This window comes from Bombina bombina, chromosome 7 (genome assembly GCF_027579735.1).
Source record: "Bombina bombina isolate aBomBom1 chromosome 7, aBomBom1.pri, whole genome shotgun sequence".
Lineage (NCBI taxonomy): Eukaryota > Metazoa > Chordata > Amphibia > Anura > Bombinatoridae > Bombina > Bombina bombina.
Window position 1 is genome coordinate 133,539,172 of NC_069505.1, and position 23,528 is coordinate 133,562,699.

The 23,528-nt window shown below is 40.4% G+C and overlaps 1 protein-coding gene across 1 annotated transcript in view; it reads right to left on the minus strand.

The window, feature by feature from the left end:
- LOC128636274 (cytoskeleton-associated protein 5-A) overlaps nucleotides 1-23,528 on the minus strand; it is an 825,907-nt gene that overhangs the window by 132,754 nt on the left and 669,625 nt on the right. The window contains exon 25 of the mRNA XM_053689308.1: nucleotides 10,616-10,736. Within this exon, the coding sequence (XP_053545283.1) occupies nucleotides 10,616-10,736 (121 nt within the window). The remainder of the gene's footprint in view (nucleotides 1-10,615; nucleotides 10,737-23,528) is intronic.

Here is a 23,528-nt window from a genome sequence, read left to right on the forward strand (position 1 = left end):
AGTTAACCCTTGATAAGCACAGTGGGACAAACATGGATATATACAAATTAGCATTGATAAATGAATAAAATGCATGCTAGTATTAACATTGATTAAATGCTACCTTGGATAAACACTATATACCAGAGCTTTGACCAAACATATATCACGCATACCTAGATATTTGGTTACAGATACTTAAGATACTAAAGGAGCATTTTATAAACAGTCATCTCTTAAAGGGACCACACAATCTAACATAGCGTTAAAGAAACTATATTTCTGAACAGACCCATAAACAGAATTAAAGGGACCTTTTATGAACAGTCATCTCTTAAAGGGATATCACCACACATCCTATAACTGCGGTATGGAATCTATACTTCTGAATAAATTAGGGCCTCCTTACAAGTAGCCAACTATATTAGGTTTATACAGATAATGGTAATTATTAAATTTATAGCTCACATTCGTAACCAATAGTTAGTGTTAAGGGAAGTGATGGTATCCAAACAATTGCTCATTATATTAAATAGTGACTACCTGTACATCATTCTCTTGTCTAATTTACCTCACATATAACTCTGTACAGTAATTTAATATGTTAGGAACAATATATCCCAAACAATAAAGTTTGCAGAATAGATGAGGAGGAGAGACCAACAAACGGGAACAAACTACCCCATAGATGCTTTATCTTTCTCACAATATTTAATGATATAATTATTCACATAGTAACTATTAATGCTTGGGTGGCCAATAGTTTATTTTATTTGTGTATCAAGCTACAATATATTATTAGATGGAAATGATAATAATAATCAACTCTGGACTTATCTGTGCCAGTAGTTAATTATATCATGTTCTGAATTGAACCCTGCTGGTATCAAACTTTTCAGTTTGAAAATCCAGTAGGTCTCTTGTCTGTTTAAGACTGCTTGTCTGTCCCCTCCTCTAGGTTTCTTTGGGATCTGTTCTATTGCTTGCCACTCAAAGCTAGTTACATTCTGATTATGCATTTCAAGGAAATGCCTTGATAATGCAGAGCATGGTTTGTCTCCTGATATATAGGACAGATGTTCTCTGATCCTTGTTCCCACATCTCGTGTCGTCCTACCCACATAGGACTTGGAACATATGGTGCATCCTATAAGGTAGATAACATATGTGCTTTTGCAGTTTATGCAGCCCTTTGTTTCAAATATGTCATTTGTATTATGTGATTTAAATTCCGTTCCAACTTTAATGTGATCACAGGATGTACATGTCCGCCTCCCACATCTATATGTACCGTTATGATGTAGCCATGAACTGGCTCTTTCGCTCTTGAGCATACTTGGTGACAGAATGTTGCCTAATGTTGCCGCCCGTCTAGCGACGAACATGCAACCTCCCTGAACTTTTCCTCTCAATTTGACATCTCCCATTAATATTGGTAGATTCTTGTCAACAATTTCGCAAACCTCTTTATACTGGTTTGAGAAAGAGGTGACAAACTTTGGTTTTATTTGTCGTCTAGGAAAATTCCCTGTCTGTCTCATTTTTTTATCAGTAAGTAGTGTTGTTCGCTCCATCCTACTTACTGTCTCACATGCTTTGTCTACCATTTCCTTTGGGTAACCTCTATCTTTAAACCTTGACTTGAGTTTTATACTTTCCTTCTGGAACATATCATCCTGGGTACAATTTCGTCGGACCCTCATGAATTGTCCCTTGGTAATACCTTTAAACACATGACTGGGATGGTTGCTTTTAGCATGTAACAGACTGTTGCCCGAAATAGGCTTTCTGTATAAGGATGAAACCACTTTATTTTCCTTTATTAAACCCTGTAGAGTTATATCTAAAAAGGATATCTGGTCTTTCCTCCACTCGTGGGTAAATTGAATGCCTATTTCGTTGTCATTAAGATGCTGTACAAACTTATCAGCTTTGGCCTTCTCTCCAGACCAAACTAGAAGCAGGTCATCTATGAAACGGACGTATTTAACAATACATCCACTGTACTGTGTCTCCTCACCTCCAAAGACGTGGGACCTCTCCCACCAACCCATGAAAAGGTTGGCGTAGGAGGGGGCAAACTTTGCCCCCATAGCGGTCCCACGTCTCTGGAGATAGTATATACCCTGGAACATAAAAAAATTATGCTCAAGGAGAAATTTTACCACTTGGACTATAAGTTCTTTCATACCTGCAGATAAATCAGTGTACAGATCCAAATAAAACTCCACTGCTCTCAATCAATTTAAAGGTATTACCAAGGGACAATTCATGAGGGTCCGACGAAATTGTACCCAGGATGATATGTTCCAGAAGGAAAGTATAAAACTCAAGTCAAGGTTTAAAGATAGAGGTTACCCAAAGGAAATGGTAGACAAAGCATGTGAGACAGTAAGTAGGATGGAGCGAACAACACTACTTACTGATAAAAAAATGAGACAGACAGGGAATTTTCCTAGACGACAAATAAAACCAAAGTTTGTCACCTCTTTCTCAAACCAGTATAAAGAGGTTTGCGAAATTGTTGACAAGAATCTACCAATATTAATGGGAGATGTCAAATTGAGAGGAAAAGTTCAGGGAGGTTGCATGTTCGTCGCTAGACGGGCGGCAACATTAGGCAACATTCTGTCACCAAGTATGCTCAAGAGCGAAAGAGCCAGTTCATGGCTACATCATAACGGTACATATAGATGTGGGAGGCGGACATGTACATCCTGTGATCACATTAAAGTTGGAACGGAATTTAAATCACATAATACAAATGACATATTTGAAACAAAGGGCTGCATAAACTGCAAAAGCACATATGTTATCTACCTTATAGGATGCACCATATGTTCCAAGTCCTATGTGGGTAGGACGACACGAGATGTGGGAACAAGGATCAGAGAACATCTGTCCTATATATCAGGAGACAAACCATGCTCTGCATTATCAAGGCATTTCCTTGAAATGCATAATCAGAATGTAACTAGCTTTGAGTGGCAAGCAATAGAACAGATCCCAAAGAAACCTAGAGGAGGGGACAGACAAGCAGTCTTAAACAGACAAGAGACCTACTGGATTTTCAAACTGAAAAGTTTGATACCAGCAGGGTTCAATTCAGAACATGATATAATTAACTACTGGCACAGATAAGTCCAGAGTTGATTATTATTATCATTTCCATCTAATAATATATTGTAGCTTGATACACAAATAAAATAAACTATTGGCCACCCAAGCATTAATAGTTACTATGTGAATAATTATATCATTAAATATTGTGAGAAAGATAAAGCATCTATGGGGTAGTTTGTTCCCGTTTGTTGGTCTCTCCTCCTCATCTATTCTGCAAACTTTATTGTTTGGGATATATTGTTCCTAACATATTAAATTACTGTACAGAGTTATATGTGAGGTAAATTAGACAAGAGAATGATGTACAGGTAGTCACTATTTAATATAATGAGCAATTGTTTGGATACCATCACTTCCCTTAACACTAACTATTGGTTACGAATGTGAGCTATAAATTTAATAATTACCATTATCTGTATAAACCTAATATAGTTGGCTACTTGTAAGGAGGCCCTAATTTATTCAGAAGTATAGATTCCATACCGCAGTTATAGGATGTGTGGTGATATCCCTTTAAGAGATGACTGTTCATAAAAGGTCCCTTTAATTCTGTTTATGGGTCTGTTCAGAAATATAGTTTCTTTAACGCTATGTTAGATTGTGTGGTCCCTTTAAGAGATGACTGTTTATAAAATGCTCCTTTAGTATCTTAAGTATCTGTAACCAAATATCTAGGTATGCGTGATATATGTTTGGTCAAAGCTCTGGTATATAGTGTTTATCCAAGGTAGCATTTAATCAATGTTAATACTAGCATGCATTTTATTCATTTATCAATGCTAATTTGTATATATCCATGTTTGTCCCACTGTGCTTATCAAGGGTTAACTGGTAAATCACTTACCCCAATCACACAACCTAAGGTGCTAAGACAGTTGATGATTTTAACCAATCACGCAGTTTTACATCCTATTTAGGATTGAAACAGATGTTTTAATTTTAGTCTATGATTACGGTCTTTTGACCGAAACCGGTCAGACTTTGTGCTGGCTTTGCATCTTTGCACTGTTATTCTATGCCTGTTTTTTAACTAATACCAAATAAAAAGGAACTTTTAATTAAATCCGGAGAATGGACTTCCTTGCTCTTTTCATATATCATTTATTGTGGATTGTCAGGAGTCCGCTACTATAGGATTACATTTTCCAGGATTTTGTTTTGGGGCAGTCCTGTCTATACACTTCCACTCTCGATACTAATACCAACACGGAGCTGCAAATAGGCACATATGGAGCCGCCTCCCACTTCCGGTCTGCTGACTTAGTGTTCCAACGTGTGAGAGAATCTGGCGCCAGCCAAGGAGCTGCTTCGAGACGCCGGACACGGGAAGGAACAGAAGAGTTGTGAGTAAATATCGCAGCTAGTTCCACAGAGGCTGGAAACTGAAGCCGGACTCTCTACAGGGGTGAGTGAAGCCATAAACTAACTGTTTGAAGTGAAATTTGATGTTTCTGAGACGCCATTTGGAAGGTGCTGCTGTTATCTTATCCACACTGGTCTGCGCAAGGTGCAGCAGTGTGTAGAAATAAAGAGTGTAATTGCTGCAGTATCTTTTCTCTAAGAGTTTTTCTTACTCTAAAGAGGGCGAATTATAAAACTACATAAGTCTCACCCTAGTAAAGTGAATCTGGCTGATAATTGATACGGAGAGCTGGGTGTTCCTGTTTGCCTTATACCAAGTTGAGAAGAATTGGTTTACCTCTTTGCTCTTACACTATTCTTAAAGGTTCATCTTTTATCTAAAATTTGTTATCCTGTCATTTCTTTGAGATAGTGGAGCACATATTAGAGGTGTATTTTGGAGAGTGGAAGTAGTAATATTTATGATACCTTTAGGACTGAGCCTGTCTATACATTAAATATGGAGGAAGATATGGACATGGAATTTCTTTTGTTTAAGGATGTGGATGAGGATAACCTTGAAGCTCTAGACCTGGAGGATGTTTTTAAATTTGATTCACCTAAGTTGTACTAGGTGATCTGTTCCAGGACTATGAATATTTAAAGTTAAAGGAGCAGAAGCTCAAGTGGGACAAATGGATTCTGAATAAATATGTGAAATTAAAAATGATTCCCAGGGGACTTCGTTTAAATAAATTTCCTACCTATGAGATTACTGACCAGGACTTTGTCAAACGTTGGAATTCTGCTCTCTCTGATTGTTCTTTGGTACTTATATCACTGTTGATAGAATATAAGGATTATTTGCTAGCTGAAATTAGAACTAAAATTTGTAAGATCCAAGCTGATATGGATAGATACAAAGATTATGAGGTGTATTTAAAGTTTGATGCTATTTTTAAGAAAACATTAGAAGAATCTAAAAAGCTGGTTATACAAACTAAACACAGTAAATTCCTACGGGACCAGAAAGACTATACACAGGATACTGTTTATCTGTGGCGTCGTCGCCAGAGAAATAAGTCCTGGTATCAATATGATAACCAGGATATTCCTCTAGGTGAGGGCTATAATCCCAGTTATAAGAATAGAAATAGGAATAAGAATAGGAGGAGGGGTTACCGACAACATGGAGGGAATAGGAAGGAACCTTCTGTTCCAACCAATGACACCCCTAAAAAGGTTACCTTTTCAGATTCAGAGGGGGACCCCTCTGATGAAGACAGATTTGCCTCCAGTATTGATGGAGCATCAGGAGATGATTTTCTAACTGGTGATGATGAACCAACTGTACAGATACAAGAGAAAACACCAACCAGTAGTTTAAATAAAGGTATCCTTAAAAATAGTTCTGATTTAGGAGCTAAACTAAAAGTAAAAACTAACATACCAGCCCCGAAACTTCCAAAATCACAGGTTTTTCACGGGGCCCAGGATCAATTCGAGGGGGGAGGGAAGAAAAACAAAAAAGTGACCACCCAAGCCCCCCAGGGAACGAGTGTAGACCACACAGGATATCAGTTAAGACAGAACAAAAGGCAGAGCAAATACCAATAGATATGGTAATCAACCTATCCTCTTATGTTCTTTCTGAACATGAGAGAAGAGTACTCAACTATGGTCTGGGGTTTGTACCCTCTAGGAACTTCGACCTATTCCAGACCATAGTTGATGTTAATAAATTGATTCGGGATCTCACTGTGAGTAAATACTTTTTTAACTCTGAGAATCAAGAACAAATACATGATGGGACAAGTAGCATGTCCACTTTGGACAACCTGGGGTTTCAGGAAAATTGTGCTATAATATCTTTAGAAGGTTTACTACATGAAGGTGGTGAGACATTAGGGTATCCCTCAATCTCAACGCCAAGTGTGAAACCTAAATCATCCTTTTACCCAATTCAGGTGAGGGGGAAGGCACTTGAGGTATTCCACCAGAGAGTAGTGGAGGATCTAACTAAATTGTCAACAATGAATACATCACAAAAACACAATCTAACAGTTAAAGAAAAGACAGCACTATCCAATTTACAACATAATGATAGTATAATCATAAAACAATCGGACAAAGGGGGGAGTGTTGTCATAATGGATAAAGATATTTATATCAATGAAGCCCTTAGACAATTAAGGGATCCTGAGACCTATTATCAACTTCAAGGGGACCCCACATCTAGGTTTACTCATGAATTGAGTCACCTATTGGATGAGGCTGTGGAAGATGGGTTGATGGACAGAGTGACTGCAAATCAGTTAATGGTAAAAGATCCAATTATCCCCATCTTCCACCACCTCCCAAAGGTGCACAAGAGCCTAGAAAATGTGAGGGGGAGACCCATTGTTGCAGGCATAGGCTCGATGTTCGAGCCATTGTCACAATGGGTAGATCATTTCCTGCAGCCCCTTGTTCCCAGGTTACCAGGGTACATAAGAGATACAACACATGCCCTTAAGACTATGGAAAATATGACATGGGAGGAGGGGTACAGCTGGTTAACCATTGATGTGGTCTCGCTGTACTCCTCCATCCCTAATATCTTTGGATTGAGAGCAGTGGAGTTTTATTTGGATCTGTACACTGATTTATCTGCAGGTATGAAAGAACTTATAGTCCAAGTGGTAAAATTTCTCCTTGAGCATAATTTTTTTATGTTCCAGGGTATATACTATCTCCAGAGACGTGGGACCGCTATGGGGGCAAAGTTTGCCCCCTCCTACGCCAACCTTTTCATGGGTTGGTGGGAGAGGTCCCACGTCTTTGGAGGTGAGGAGACACAGTACAGTGGATGTATTGTTAAATACGTCCGTTTCATAGATGACCTGCTTCTAGTTTGGTCTGGAGAGAAGGCCAAAGCTGATAAGTTTGTACAGCATCTTAATGACAACGAAATAGGCATTCAATTTACCCACGAGTGGAGGAAAGACCAGATATCCTTTTTAGATATAACTCTACAGGGTTTAATAAAGGAAAATAAAGTGGTTTCATCCTTATACAGAAAGCCTATTTCGGGCAACAGTCTGTTACATGCTAAAAGCAACCATCCCAGTCATGTGTTTAAAGGTATTACCAAGGGACAATTCATGAGGGTCCGACGAAATTGTACCCAGGATGATATGTTCCAGAAGGAAAGTATAAAACTCAAGTCAAGGTTTAAAGATAGAGGTTACCCAAAGGAAATGGTAGACAAAGCATGTGAGACAGTAAGTAGGATGGAGCGAACAACACTACTTACTGATAAAAAAATGAGACAGACAGGGAATTTTCCTAGACGACAAATAAAACCAAAGTTTGTCACCTCTTTCTCAAACCAGTATAAAGAGGTTTGCGAAATTGTTGACAAGAATCTACCAATATTAATGGGAGATGTCAAATTGAGAGGAAAAGTTCAGGGAGGTTGCATGTTCGTCGCTAGACGGGCGGCAACATTAGGCAACATTCTGTCACCAAGTATGCTCAAGAGCGAAAGAGCCAGTTCATGGCTACATCATAACGGTACATATAGATGTGGGAGGCGGACATGTACATCCTGTGATCACATTAAAGTTGGAACGGAATTTAAATCACATAATACAAATGACATATTTGAAACAAAGGGCTGCATAAACTGCAAAAGCACATATGTTATCTACCTTATAGGATGCACCATATGTTCCAAGTCCTATGTGGGTAGGACGACACGAGATGTGGGAACAAGGATCAGAGAACATCTGTCCTATATATCAGGAGACAAACCATGCTCTGCATTATCAAGGCATTTCCTTGAAATGCATAATCAGAATGTAACTAGCTTTGAGTGGCAAGCAATAGAACAGATCCCAAAGAAACCTAGAGGAGGGGACAGACAAGCAGTCTTAAACAGACAAGAGACCTACTGGATTTTCAAACTGAAAAGTTTGATACCAGCAGGGTTCAATTCAGAACATGATATAATTAACTACTGGCACAGATAAGTCCAGAGTTGATTATTATTATCATTTCCATCCAATAATATATTGTAGCTTGATACACAAATAAAATAAACTATTGGCCACCCAAGCATTAATAGTTACTATGTGAATAATTATATCATTAAATATTGTGAGAAAGATAAAGCATCTATGGGGTAGTTTGTTCCCGTTTGTTGGTCTCTCCTCCTCATCTATTCTGCAAACTTTATTGTTTGGGATATATTGTTCCTAACATATTAAATTACTGTACAGAGTTATATGTGAGGTAAATTAGACAAGAGAATGATGTACAGGTAGTCACTATTTAATATAATGAGCAATTGTTTGGATACCATCACTTCCCTTAACACTAACTATTGGTTACGAATGTGAGCTATAAATTTAATAATTACCATTATCTGTATAAACCTAATATAGTTGGCTACTTGTAAGGAGGCCCTAATTTATTCAGAAGTATAGATTCCATACCGCAGTTATAGGATGTGTGGTGATATCCCTTTAAGAGATGACTGTTCATAAAAGGTCCCTTTAATTCTGTTTATGGGTCTGTTCAGAAATATAGTTTCTTTAACGCTATGTTAGATTGTGTGGTCCCTTTAAGAGATGACTGTTTATAAAATGCTCCTTTAGTATCTTAAGTATCTGTAACCAAATATCTAGGTATGCGTGATATATGTTTGGTCAAAGCTCTGGTATATAGTGTTTATCCAAGGTAGCATTTAATCAATGTTAATACTAGCATGCATTTTATTCATTTATCAATGCTAATTTGTATATATCCATGTTTGTCCCACTGTGCTTATCAAGGGTTAACTGGTAAATCACTTACCCCAATCACACAACCTAAGGTGCTAAGACAGTTGATGATTTTAACCAATCACGCAGTTTTACATCCTATTTAGGATTGAAACAGATGTTTTAATTTTAGTCTATGATTACGGTCTTTTGACCGAAACCGGTCAGACTTTGTGCTGGCTTTGCATCTTTGCACTGTTATTCTATGCCTGTTTTTTAACTAATACCAAATAAAAAGGAACTTTTAATTAAATCCGGAGAATGGACTTCCTTGCTCTTTTCATATATTAGTTCATCCCTGACCTTGGCTTTTTTTTTTTTTTTTTTATATACGGTCAGACACAGTCAAACCAGCTACTCTGATGAATAGAACTTAGTGACAAAAATTTTGTATAACTATGTTGTAACCATATTTGGTAAAACCCTTGCATTTTGTTAGCTAGCCAATCAAACTGTAATAGCCTAGATGTGGAGTGTATAAATACTTTGCATTCATTCTCTCCTCACTGCAATGTGAATATTTTCAATAAACGAACCCTCTTTAACCTGTCGTGGTCTGAAGAGTTATTCAGTCCAGGGTGAATATCACCAACACCATATAGAGTTGTTTAAAGGGACAGTCTACACCAGAATGTTTATTGTTTTAAAAGATAGGTAATCCCTTTATTACCCATTTCCCAGTTTTGCATAACCAACACAGTTATAATAATATACTTTTAACCTCTGTGATTATCTTGTATCTAAGCCTCTGCAAACTGCCCCTTTTTTCAGTTCTTTTGACAGACTTGCAGTCTAGCCAATCAGTGCCTGCTCCCAGATATATTCACGTGCACGAGCACAGTGTTATCTATATGAAATATGTGAACTAACACCCTCAAGTGGTGAAAAACTGTTAAAATGCAATCTGAAAGAGGTGGGCTTCAAGGTCTAAAATTAGCATATGAACCTCCTAGGTTAAGCTTTCAACTAAGAATACCAAGAGAACAAAGCAAAATTGGTGATAAAAGTAAATTGGAAAATTGTTTAAAATTACATGCTCTATCTGAATCATGAAAGTTTATTTTGGCCTAGACTGTCCCTTTAAGAGTCAGTAGAAATTGCCTAAAATACAAGTCTGTCAAAAGATCTGAGATAAGGGGGCAGTCGGCAGAAGTTTAGATACAAGGTAATTACAAAGGTAAAAAGTAGATTTCTATAACAGTGTTGGTTATGCAAAACTGGGAAATGGGTAATACAGGGGATTTATCTTTTTAAATAACATTTTTGGTGTTTACCGAACCTTTAAAGTATTTTTTGTTAAATAAAACAAAAAAAAATACACATCACTTTAAATATTATGAATTGATAAGTAAGCAACTGATTCTTACTTGTGCTAGGGCCTGGATACTGGAATTTATGTCCCCACTGGCCACCTGAGATATTACAAAGTTGATAGTGGAAGCAGTGTTGCTGTGCATGTCATCAAAATGTGGAGATACTGCTCGAATCCTATGAAGAATAAAGCACAATAAAAAAATATAAGTTACTACGAAACCCAAAACATACAAGACAATTTCCAAAGCAAAATTGTACCCAAACTGATGAAAGAAGCCAACAGAGAAATATGGTATAAACCAATCCCACAGTTCACTATTCTAAAACCGGAGTGGAGAGCTAGAAAGTCACACAAACATCTCAACTCAGTTGCTAACACCATTAAGAGTCGGTTCTGCAAAAATACAAGTAACGTTTTTAGAAATAAAAAAAAAAAAAAAACAATTTATGCTTACCTGAAATTATTTTCTTTCTTGGCAGTGAGAGTCCACAAATTCATCATAACCTAGGGTGAAATAATTCACCTGACCACCAGGAGGCAAAGACACCCCAAACAAAAGGCATTAAATATCCCTCCCACTTCCCCTATCCTCTCAGTAGTTCAAGCCTGAGGATAAGGAAGAGTAGAGAGAAAAAAGGGGGTACAGAACTAGGCATCACCGCCTGAAGAACCTTTCTCCTAAAAACCACCACTGCTAAGGTAAAAACATAAAATCTGCAAAGTTTTGTAAATGTATGTTAAGAGGACCATGTAGCCCCCATACATATCTGTTCAACTGAAGTCTCATTCTTGAAAGCCCAGGAGAAGACACTGCACCAGTAGAATGTGCCATAATTCGAGATCAATGCTGTTGGCCAGCTTCCAAATACGCCATGCGAATCAAACTTCCGAGCCAGAATGAAAGTGTTACAGCTGTGGATTTTGGACCCTTGCGTTAACCAAAATGCAGGATAAAGAAGATGATTGAAAAAAAAATTGGTAGCATGAAGATAGAACTACATCCAAATTATGCAACAACCTCTCCTTAGAGGAAGGAAGATTGGGACAAAAACAATGATCTCAGGGGGGGCGTGCCTGTGCAGCGTTCTGAACAGGACGCATTTCTTAAGAGCTCTGGATGAAACACTGCTAATGCACCGAATATCAGCAGTTTTTAACAGCATCCACATAAAATTTGATAAACATACCACTGTCCTACTTCGGGGGGATATTTTTTAATGCTTTGCAGCTATGTTTATGAAGCCGCAGTCACAGATCAGACATCTATGGCCTAGAGTGGTGGCTCTGCTATAGGTCTCAACAACCCCCCCCCCCCCCCCAATCATTCAGCTTAGAAATCAAGACGGCTTCATACACGCTCAACTAACAACCGGCAAATATGCTTGATGAAACCTCCCTAGAGCGCTTAGACCCACTCTACTTCAAACTGTAAGAACTCTTCCAATCGCTAATGGACAGAGCACTGCCAGACCACATCTTGCAAAAAACTCTTGAAGACATCAAATTTATTAAGCAGAAAGATATCTCCACTAAATTGCTATCATCATCGGCTCGCAGAGTCCCCATTGCTTCATTCCTTACTGTTGGGAAATACAACACCTGGCCACCAGGAGGCGGCAAAGACACCCCAGCCAAAGGCTTAAATATCCCTCCCACTTTGTCATTACCACAGTCATTCTGCCGAGGGAACAAGGAAAAGTAGGAGAAACATTAGGGTTTAAATGATGCCAGAAGAATAAAATAGAGGACTGCCCATAAATAAGAAAAGATGGACGGGGGTCGTGGACTCTTCCTATCCGGAAGGAAAGGTATTTATCTGGTAAGCATAAAACATAATTTATGTAAGAACTTACCTGATAAATTCATTTCTTTCATATTAGCAAGAGTCCATGAGCTAGTGACGTATGGGATATACATTCCTACCAGGAGGGGCAAAGTTTCCCAAACCTCAAAATGCCTATAAACACACCCCTCACCACACCCACAATTCAGTTTAACGAATAGCCAAGAAGTGGGGTGATAAAAAAAGTGCGAAAGCATATAAAATAAGGAATTGGAATAGTTGTGCTTTATACAAAAAAATCATAACCACCACAAAAAGGGTGGGCCTCATGGACTCTTGCTAATATGAAAGAAATGAATTTATCAGGTAAGTTCTTACATAAATTATGTTTTCTTTCATGTAATTAGCAAGAGTCCATGAGCTAGTGACGTATGGGATAATGACTAGCCAAGATGTGGATCTTTCCACGCAAGAGTCACTAGAGAGGGAGGGATAAAATAAAGACAGCCAATTCCTGCTGAAAATAATCCACACCCAAAATAAAGTTTAATGAAAACATAAGCAGAAGATTCAAACTGAAACCGCTGCCTGAAGTACTTTTCTACCAAAAACTGCTTCAGAAGAAGAAAACACATCAAAATGGTAGAATTTAGTAAAAGTATGCAAAGAGGACCAAGTTGCTGCTTTGCAAATCTGATCAACCGAAGCCTCATTCCTAAACGCCCAGGAAGTAGAAACTGACCTAGTAGAATGAGCTGCAATCCTTTGAGGCGGAGTTTTACCCGACTCGATATAAGCATGGTGAATTAAGGATTTCAACCAAGATGCCAAAGAAATGGCAGAAGCTTTCTGACCTTTTCTAGAACCGGAAAAGATGACAAATAGACTAGAAGTCTTTCGGAAAGACTTAGTAGCTTCAACATAATATTTCAAAGCTCTAACTACATCCAAAGAATGCAACGATCTTTCCTTAGAGTTCTTAGGATTAGGACACAATGAAGGAACTACAATTTCTCTACTAATGTTGTTAGAATTCACAACCTTAGGTAAAAATTTAAATGAAGTTCGCAAAACCGCCTTATCCTGATGAAAAATCAGAAAAGGAGACTCACAAGAAAGAGCAGATAATTCAGAAACTCTTCTAGCAGAAGAGATGGCCAATAGAAACAAAACTTTCCAAGAAAGTAATTTAATATCCAGCGAATGCATATGTTCAAACGGAGGAGCTTGAAGAGCCCCCAGAACCAAATTCAAACTCCAAGGAGGAGAGATTGACTTAATGACAGGTTTTATATGAACCAAAGCCTGTACAAAACAATGAATATCAGGAAGATTAGCAATCTTTCTGTGAAAAAGAACAGAAAGAGCAGAGATTTGTCCTTTCAAGGAACTTGCAGACAAACCTTTATCCAAACCATCCTGAAGAAACTGTAAAATTCTAGGAATTCTAAAAGAATGCCAGGAAAAATGATGAGAAAAACACCAAGAAAACATAATTTATGCTTACCTGATAAATTTATTTCTCTTGTAGTGTGTTCAGTCCACGGGTCATCCATTACTTATGGGATATATTCTCCTTCCCAACAGGAAGTTGCAAGAGGATAACCCAAGCAGAGCTGCTATATAGCTCCACCCCTCACATGCCATATCCAGTCATTCGACCGAAACAAGACGAGAAAGGAGAAACTATAAGGTGCAGTGGTGACTGGAGTTATAATTTTAAAATTTAGAACCTGCCTTAAAAAAAGACAGGGCGGGCCGTGGACTGAACACACTACAAGAGAAATAAATTTATCAGGTAAGCATAAATTATGTTTTCTCTTGTTAAGTGTGTTCAGTCCACGGGTCATCCATTACTTATGGGATACCAATACCAAAGCTAAGTACACGGATGATGGGAGGGACAAGACAGGAACATTAAACAGAAGGAACCACTGCCTGTAGAACCTTTCTCCCAAAACCAGCCTCCGAAGAAGCGAAAGTGTCAAATTTGGAAAAAGTATGAAGTGAAGACCAAGTTGCAGCCTTGCAAATCTGTTCAACAGAGGCCTCATTCTTAAAGGCCCAGGTGGAAGCCACAGCTCTAGTGGAATGAGCTGTAATTCTTTCAGGAGGCTGCTGTCCAGCAGTCTCATAGGCTAAACGTATTATGCTACGAAGCCAAAAAGAGAGAGAGGTAGCCGAAGCCTTTTGACCTCTCCTCTGTCCAGAGTAAACGACAAACAGAGAAGAAGTTTGTCTAAAATCTTTAGTTGCCTGTAAGTAGAACTTCAGAGCACGGACCACGTCTAGATTATGCAAAAGACGTTCCTTCTTTGAAGAAGGATTAGGACATAATGATGGAACAACAATCTCTTGATTGATATTCCTGTTAGAAACAACCTTAGGTAAAAACCCAGGTTTAGTACGCAGAACTACCTTATCTGAATGAAAGATCAGATAAGGAGAATCACAATGTAAGGCAGATAACTCAGATACTCTTCGAGCCGAGGAAATAGCCATCAAAAACAAAACTTTCCAAGATAAAAGCTTAATATCAATGGAATGAAGGGGTTCAAACGGAACACCCTGAAGAACTTTAAGAACCAAGTTTAAGCTCCACGGAGGAGCAACAGCTTTAAACACAGGCTTAATTCTAGCCAAAGCCTGACAAAAGGCCTGGACGTCTGGATGCTCCGCCAGACGTTTGTGTAAAAGAATAGACGGAGCTGAAATCTGTCCCTTTAGCGAACTAGCGGATAAACCCTTTTCTAAACCCTCTTGTAGAAAAGCTAATATCCTAGGAATCCTAACCTTACTCCATGAATAACTCTTGGATTCGCACCAATATAAATATTTACGCCATATCTTATGGTAAATTTTTCTTGTCACAGGTTTCCGAGCCTGTATTAATGTATCAATAACCGAATCCGAAAACCCACGCTTTGATAGAATCAAGCGTTCAATTTCCAGGCAGTCAGCCTCAGAGAAATTAGGTTTGGATGGTTGAAAGGACCCTGAATTAGAAGGTCCTGCCTCAGAGGAAGAGACCATGGTGGACAGGATGACATGTCCACTAGGTCTGCATACCAGGTCCTGCGTGGCCACGCAGGCGCTATCAGAATTACCGATGCCCTCTCCTGTTTGATCCTGGCAATCAGCCGAGGTAGCAACGGAAATGGTGGAAACAAATAAGCTATGTTGAAAACCCAAGGGGCTGCTAATGCATCTACCAGCACCGCTCCCGGGTCCCTGGACCTGGATCCGTAACAAGGAAGCTTCGCGTTCTGGCGAGATGCCATGAGATCCAGATCCGGTTTGCCCCAACGACGAATCAGTTGAGCAAATACCTCCGGGTGAAGTTCCCACTCTCCCGGATGAAAAGTCTGGCGACTTAGGAAATCCGCCTCCCAGTTCTCTACGCCTGGGATGTGAATCGCTGACAGGTGGCAAGAGAGACTCTGCCCAGCGAATTATCTTCGAGACTTCCAACATCGCTAGGGAACTCCAGGTTCCCCCTTGATGATTGATGTAAGCCACAGTCGTGATATTGTCCGACTGAAATCCGATGAACCTCAGCTTTGCTAACTGAGGCCAAGCCAGAAGAGCATTGAATATTGCTCTTAATTCTAGAATGTTTATTGGGAGGAGTTTCTCCTCCTGAGTCCACGATCCCTGAGCCTTCAGGGAATTCCAGACTGCTCCCCAGCCTAGAAGGCTGGCATCCGTTGTTACAATCGTCCAATCTGGCCTGCGAAAGGTCATTCCTTTGGACAGATGAACCGGTGACAACCACCAGAGAAGCGAATCTCTGGTCTCCTGGTCCAGATTTAGCAAAGGGGACAGATCTGAGTAATCCCCGTTCCATTGACTGAGCATGCATAGTTGCAGCGGTCTGAGATGCAGGCGCGCAAATGGCACTATGTCCATTGCCGCTACCATTAAGCTGATTACCTCCATGCACTGAGCTACCGATGGGCTTGGAATGGAATGAAGGACACGGCAAGCATTGAGAATCTTTGATAACCTGGACTCCGTCAGGTAAATCTTCATCTCTACAGAATCTATAAGAGTCCCTAGAAAAGGAACCCTTGTGAGTGGTAACAGAGAACTCTTTTCCACGTTCACTTTCCACCCATGCGACCTCAGAAATGCTAGAACTGTCTCTGTATGAGACTTTGCATTCTGAAAACTTGACGCTTGTATCAGAATGTCGTCTAGGTACGGAGCCACCGTTATGCCTCGTGGTCTTAGTACCGCCAGAAGTGAGCCCAGAACCTTCGTAAAAATTCTCGGGGCCATGGCTAACCCGAAGGGAAGAGCCACAAACTGGTAATGCCTGTCTAGAAAGGCAAACCTCAGGTACTGATAATGATCTTTGTGAATCGGTATATGAAGGTAAGCATCCTTTAAGTCCATCGTGGTCATATATTGACCCTCTTGGATCATGGGTAGGATGGTTCGAATGGTTTCCATCTTGAACGATGGTACCCTTAGGAATTTGTTTAAGATCTTTAAGTCCAAGATTGGTCTGAAGGTTCCCTCTTTTTTGGGAACCACAAATAGATTTGAATAAAATCCTTGTCCCTGTTCCGATCGCGGAACTGAGTGGATCACCCCCATGATTAAGAGGTCTTGTACACATTGTAGAAATGCCTCTCTCTTTACTAGGTTTGTCGATAACCTTGAAAGATGGAACCTCCCTTGTGGAGGAGAGGATTTGAAATCCAGAAGGTATCCCTGAGATATAATCTTTAACGTCCAGGGATCCTGCACATCTCTTGCCCAAGCCTGGGCAAAGAGAGAAAGTCTGCCCCCCACTAAATCCGTCTCTGGATAGGGGGCCCTGACTTCATGCTGTCTTAGGGGCGGGAGTAGGCTTTCTGGCCTGCTTGCCCTTGTTCCATGACTGGTTGCCTTTCCAACCTTGTCTGTAACGAGCAGTAGATCCTTCCAGTTTTGGAGCGGAGGAAGTCGATGCTGCTCCTGCCTTGAAATTACGAAAGGAACGAAAATTAGACTGTTTGGCCTTTGGTTTGGCCCTGTCCTGAGGAAGGGCGTGGCCCTTACCTCCCGTAATGTCAGAAATAATTTCCTTCAAGCCGGGCCCGAATAAGGTCTGCCCTTTGAAAGGAATGTTAAGTAGTTTAGACTTGGAAGTTACATCCGCTGACCAGGATTTAAGCCAGAGCGCTCTGCGCGCCTGTATGGCGAATCCGGAATTTTTAGCCGTAAGTTTGGTTAGATGTACTACGGCATCTGAAACAAACGCATTAGCTTGCTTAACCCCTTAATGACAACAGTACTTTTCCATTTTCTGTCCGTTTGTGACAAAGGTTATGTTTACATTTTTGCGGTGTTTGTGTTTAGCTGTAATTTTCCTCTTACTCATTTACTGTACCCACACATATTATATACCGTTTTTCTCGCCATTAAATGGACTTTCAAAAGATATCATTTTCATCATATCTTATAATTTACTATAAAAAATTATAAAATATGAGGAAAAAATGGAAAAAAAAAACACTTTTTCTAACTTTTAGCCCCAAAATCTGTTACACATCTGCAACCACCAAAACACCCCCATGCTAAATAGTTTCTAAATTTTGTCCTGAGTTTAGAAATACCCAATGTTTACATGTTCTTGCTTTTTGTGCAAGTTATAGGGCCATAAATACAAGTAGCACTTTGCTATTTCCAAACCACTTTTTATCAAAATTAGCGCTAGTTACATTGGGACACTGATATCTTTCAGGAATCCCTGAATATCCCTTGACATTTTTTTTTTTAAGAAGACATCCCAAAGTATGGATCTAGGCCCATTTTGGTATATTTCATGCCACCATTTCACCGCCAAATGCGATCAAATAAAAATAAATTGTTTCCTTTTTCACAAACTTTAGGTTTCTCACTGAAATTATTTACAAACAGCTTGTGCAATTATGGCACAAATGGTTGTAAATGCTTCTCTGGGATCCCCTTTGTTCATAAATAGCAGACATATGTGGCTTTGGTGTTGCTTTTGATAATTAGAAGGCCGCTAAATGCCGCTGTGCATCACACATGTATTATTATTAGCAGTGAAGGGGTTAATTAGGTAGCTTGTAGGGAGTTTGCAGGGTTAATTTTAGCTTTAGTGTAGAGATCAGCCTCCCAGCTGAAACATCAGACCCCCTGATCCCTCCCAAACAGCTCTCTTCCCTCCCCCACCCCACAATTGTTCCCACCATCTTAAGTACTGGCAGAAAGTCTGCCAGTACTAATATAAAAGGTATATTTGTTTTTTTTGTTTTTTTTATAGCATATTTACATATGCTGCTGTGTAGAATCCCCCCTTAGCCCCCAATATCATGGATCCCCCATCAAACAGTTCTCTAACCCTCCCCCTCTAGCCTAATGGACGCCATCTTGGGTACTGGCAGCTGTCTAAAAGTACCCAGTTAAGTAAAAAAAAAAAGATTCTTTAATTTTAAGCTACTTTCTGTAGTGTAGCTACCCCCCCCACACCCCACACCCCCTCCCAGAACCCTTCGATTACTTTATAAATACAATTTCCCCCCCCTTTTCTCCCAATGTATTATTTTACTTTTCTGTAGGGTAGCGGTTCCCACCCGCTCCCGCCCCGTGCACGCACCCGCCCGCCCGCCGCCCCCTGTGCACGTACGCCCGTCAGTGCGCACCCCCGATCACGGGCCCATTGCAGGCCGCCCACCTGCCTCCCTGTTTCGCTCCCACCCACCAACGATGCTCCAGTTCAGAGAGGGCCAAAGAGTGGCTCTCTCTGCATCGGAGGCTTGTAAAGGGGTATTGCAGGATGCCTCCATATCGAGGCATCACTGCAATACCCTCAGAGCTGCTGGAAGCGATCGCAATCGCTTCCAGCACTCTGTTAAGACAACTGACGTACCAGGTACGTCTATTATCATTAACTGCTTGTTAATGCATGACGTACCTGGTACGTCAGTTGTCATTAAGGGGTTAAGGGTTCTAACTTTGCTCAAGGCCTCATCCAACGGCTCTGTGCGAATCGCCTCTTCCAGAGACTCAAACCAGAAAGCCGCTGCAGCCGTGACAGGCGCAATGCATGCAAGAGGCTGCAATATAAAACCCTGTTGAACAAACATTTTCTTAAGATAACCCTCTAATTTTTTATCCATTGGATCTGAGAAAGCACAGCTATCCTCCACCGGGATAGTGGTACGCTTGGCTAACGTAGAAACTGCTCCCTCCACCTTAGGGACCGTCTGCCATAAGTCTCGTGTGGTGGCGTCTATAGGGAACATTTTTCTAAATATCGGGGGAGGGGAAAAAGGCACACCGGGTCTATCCCACTCCTTACTGATAATTTCTGTAAGTCTTTTTGGTATAGGAAAAACGTCAGTACACACCGGTAACGCATAGTATCTATCCAACCTACACAATTTCTCTGGAATTGCCACCGTGTCGCAATCATTCAGAGCCGCTAATACCTCCCCTAGTAACACACGGAGGTTCTCAAGCTTAAATTTAAAATTTGAAATTTCTGTATCCGGTCTCCCCGAATCAGAACCGTCACCGACAGAATGAAGCTCACCGTCCTCATGTTCTGCAAGTTGTGACGCAGTATCAGACATGGCTCTCGTGTCATCAGCGCGCTCTGTCCTTAACCCAGAGCTATCGCGTTTGCCCCTTAATTCGGGCATATTATATAATACTTCTTTCATAACATTAGCCATATCATGTAAAGTGATTTGTAAGGGCCTAGATGTACTAGCTGTCTCAATCCTACGCATCTCCCGAGCGGGAGACGCAGGTACTGACACGTGAGGAGAGTTAGGCGGCATAACTTCCCCCTCGTTGTCTGGTGATAGCTTCTTTATCGGTACAGATTGACTTTTATTCAAAGCAATATCAATACAATTGGTACACATCGTTCTATTGGGCTCCACATTGGCTTTTGAACATGATGAACAAACAGTTTCCTCTGAATCAGACATGTTTAAAAAACTTAGCAATGAAACTAACAAGCTTGGAAATCACTTTCAATAAGTTTTACAAGCAATATAAAAAACGCTGCAGCGCTTCAAAAATACAGATATAATTAAACAATTCTTAACAAGAAGTGTACTATTAACAGAGGATTGCACCCATTAGCAAAAGGATGATTAACCCCTCGATACCCAAAACGGATAAAACAGATATCAATTAAGATTTAACGCTTTTAATCACAGTCAACACACTGTCACAGATCTGCTGTGCCTGATTACCTCCCTCACAAATGAAATTTGCAGACCCCTGAGCTCTCTAGAGACGTCCTGGATCAAGGAGGAAGAAGCAGAAAGACTGTGCAATAATTTTAACTGCGCAACAAGGCGCTAAAACAAGGGCCCTCCCACTCCAATCACAACAGTGGGAGCCCTGATATAACGGTTTCCATGCAGAAAAATATGTTAGCCATGTGGAAAAAATCAAGCCCAAAGCGATCACCAAAGTACCTCACAAAAAAACGAATAACATGCCAGTAAACGTTTTATTAAAAAACAACATTTTTCAATGTCATGCAAAGCTATAACTAAGCCTGCTACCAGTCGCTACCACTGCAGAGAAGGCTTAAGTATTATTTCAGTGTTAACAGTATTTTCTCAGTCAAATTCTAGTCCCTAGAATATAACTCGACTGCGCATACATTTATCAGCCTGATACCAGTTGCTACTACTGCATTTAAGGCTGTACTTACATCATACGGTAATAGCAGTATTTTCTTAGTCAATTCCATTCCCAGAAAATAAAGTACTGCACATACCTCATTTGCGGAGGACCCCGCATGCTATTCCCAGCCTGAAGTTACCCCACTCCTCAGAATGTCGAGAACAGCCAGTGGATCTTAGTTACGCCTGCTAAGATCATAGATAAAAAACGCAGGCAGTTTCTTCTTCCAAATACTGCCTGAGATAGAAAAACAGCACACTCCGGTGCCATTTAAAATAAACTTTTGATTGAAGAATAGTTAATAGTTAAGTAAAAACTCCAGTTCCTCTCGCGACCTCCTTTGTTGAGGGTTGCAAGAGAATGACTGGATATGACATGTGAGGGGAGCAGCTATATAGCAGCTCTGCTTGGGTGATCCTCTTGCAACTTCCTGTTGGGAAGGAGAATATATCCCATAAGTAATGGATGACCCGTGGACTGAACACACTTAACAAGAGAAATGTAAGTCTTCCAGACTCGATAATATATCTTCCTAGATACAGATTTACGAGCCTGTAACATAGTATTAATTACGGAGTCAGAGAAACCTCTATGACTGAGAATCAAGCGTTCAATCTCCATACCTTCAAATTTAAGGATTTGAGATCCTGATGGAAAAAAGGACCTTGTGATAGAAGGTCTGGTCTTAACGGAAGAGTCCACCGTTGGCAAGTAGCCATCCGGACAAGATCCGCATACCAAAACCTATGAGCCCATGCTGGAGCCACCAGCAGAACAGACGAACGCTCCTTTAGAATCTTGGAAATCACTTTTGGAAGAAGAACTAGAGGCGGAAAGACATAGGCAGGATGATACTTCCAAGGAAGTGACAATGCATCCACTGCTTCCGCCTGAGGATCCCTGGATCTGGACAGATACCTGGGAAGCTTCTTGTTTATATGAGAAGCCATAAGATCTATTTCTGGAAGTCCCCACATTTGAACAATCTGAAGAAATATCTCTGGGTGAAGAGACCACTCGCCCGGATGTAACGTCTGGCGACTGAGATAATCCGCTTCCCAATTGTCTATACCTGGGATATGAACCGCAGAAATTAGACAGGAGCTGGATTCTGCCCAAACAAGTATTCGAGATACTTCTTTCATAGCCAGAGGACTGTGAGTCCCTCCTTGATGATTGACATATGCCACGGTTGTGACATTGTCCGTCTGAAAACAAATGAATGACTCTCTCTTTAGAAGAGGCCACGACTGAAGAGCTCTGAAAATCGCACGGAGTTCCAAAATGTTGATTGGTAATCTCGCCTCCTGATATTCCCAAACCCCTTGTGCTGTCAGAGATCCCCATACAGCTCCCCAACCTGTCAGACTTGCATCTGTTGAGATCACAGTCCAGGTCGGAAGAACAAAAGAAGCCCCCTGAACTAAACGATGGTGGTCTGTCCACCACGTCAGAGTGTGTCGTACAATCGGTTTTAAAGATATTAATTGCGATATCTTTGTATAATCCCTGCACCACTGGTTCAGCATACAGAGCTGAAGAGGTCGCATGTGAAAACGAGCAAAGGGGATCGCGTCCGATGCAGCAGTCATAAGACCTAGAATTTCCATGCATAAGGCTACCGAAGGGAATGATTGAGACTGAAGGTTTCGACAAGCTGAAACCAATTTCAGACGTCTTTTGTCCGTCAGCGACAGAGTCATGGACACTGAATCTATCTGGAAACCTAAAAAGGTTACCCTTGTCTGAGGAATCAACTAACTCTTTGGTAAATTGATCCTCCAACCATGTTCTCGAAGAGACGATACAAGTTGATTCGTATGAGATTCTGCTAAAAGTGAAGACTGAGCAAGTACCAAGATATCGTCCAAATAAGGAAATACCACAATACCCTGTTCTCTGATTACAGATAGAAGGGCACCGAGAACCTTTGAAAAAATCCTTGGAGCTGTTGCTAGGCCAAACGGCAGAGCCACAAACTGGTAATGCTTGTCTAGGAAAGAGAATCTCAGAAACTGATAGTGATCTGGATGAATCTGAATATGCAGATATGCATCTTGTAAATCTATTGTGGACATATAATGCCCTTGCTGAACAAAAGGCAGAATAGTCCTTATAGTTACCATTTTGAATGTTGGTATCCTTACATAACGATTCAATATTTTTAAATCCAGAACTGGTCTGAAGGAATTCTCCTTCTTTGGTACAATGAAGAGATTTGAGTAAAACCCCAGCCCCTGTTCCAGAACTGGAACTGGCACAATTACTCCAGCCAACTCTAGATCTGAAACACATTTCAGAAATGCTTGAGCCTTCACTGGATTTATTGGGACACGGGAAAGAAAAAATCTTCTTGCAGGAGGCCTTATCTTGAAGCCTATTCTGTACCCTTGAGAAACAATGTTCTGAATCCAAAGATTGTGAATCGAATTGATCCAAATTTCTTTGAAAAAATGTAATCTGCCCCCTACCAGCTGGGATGGAATGAGGGCCGCACCTTCATGTGGACTTGGGA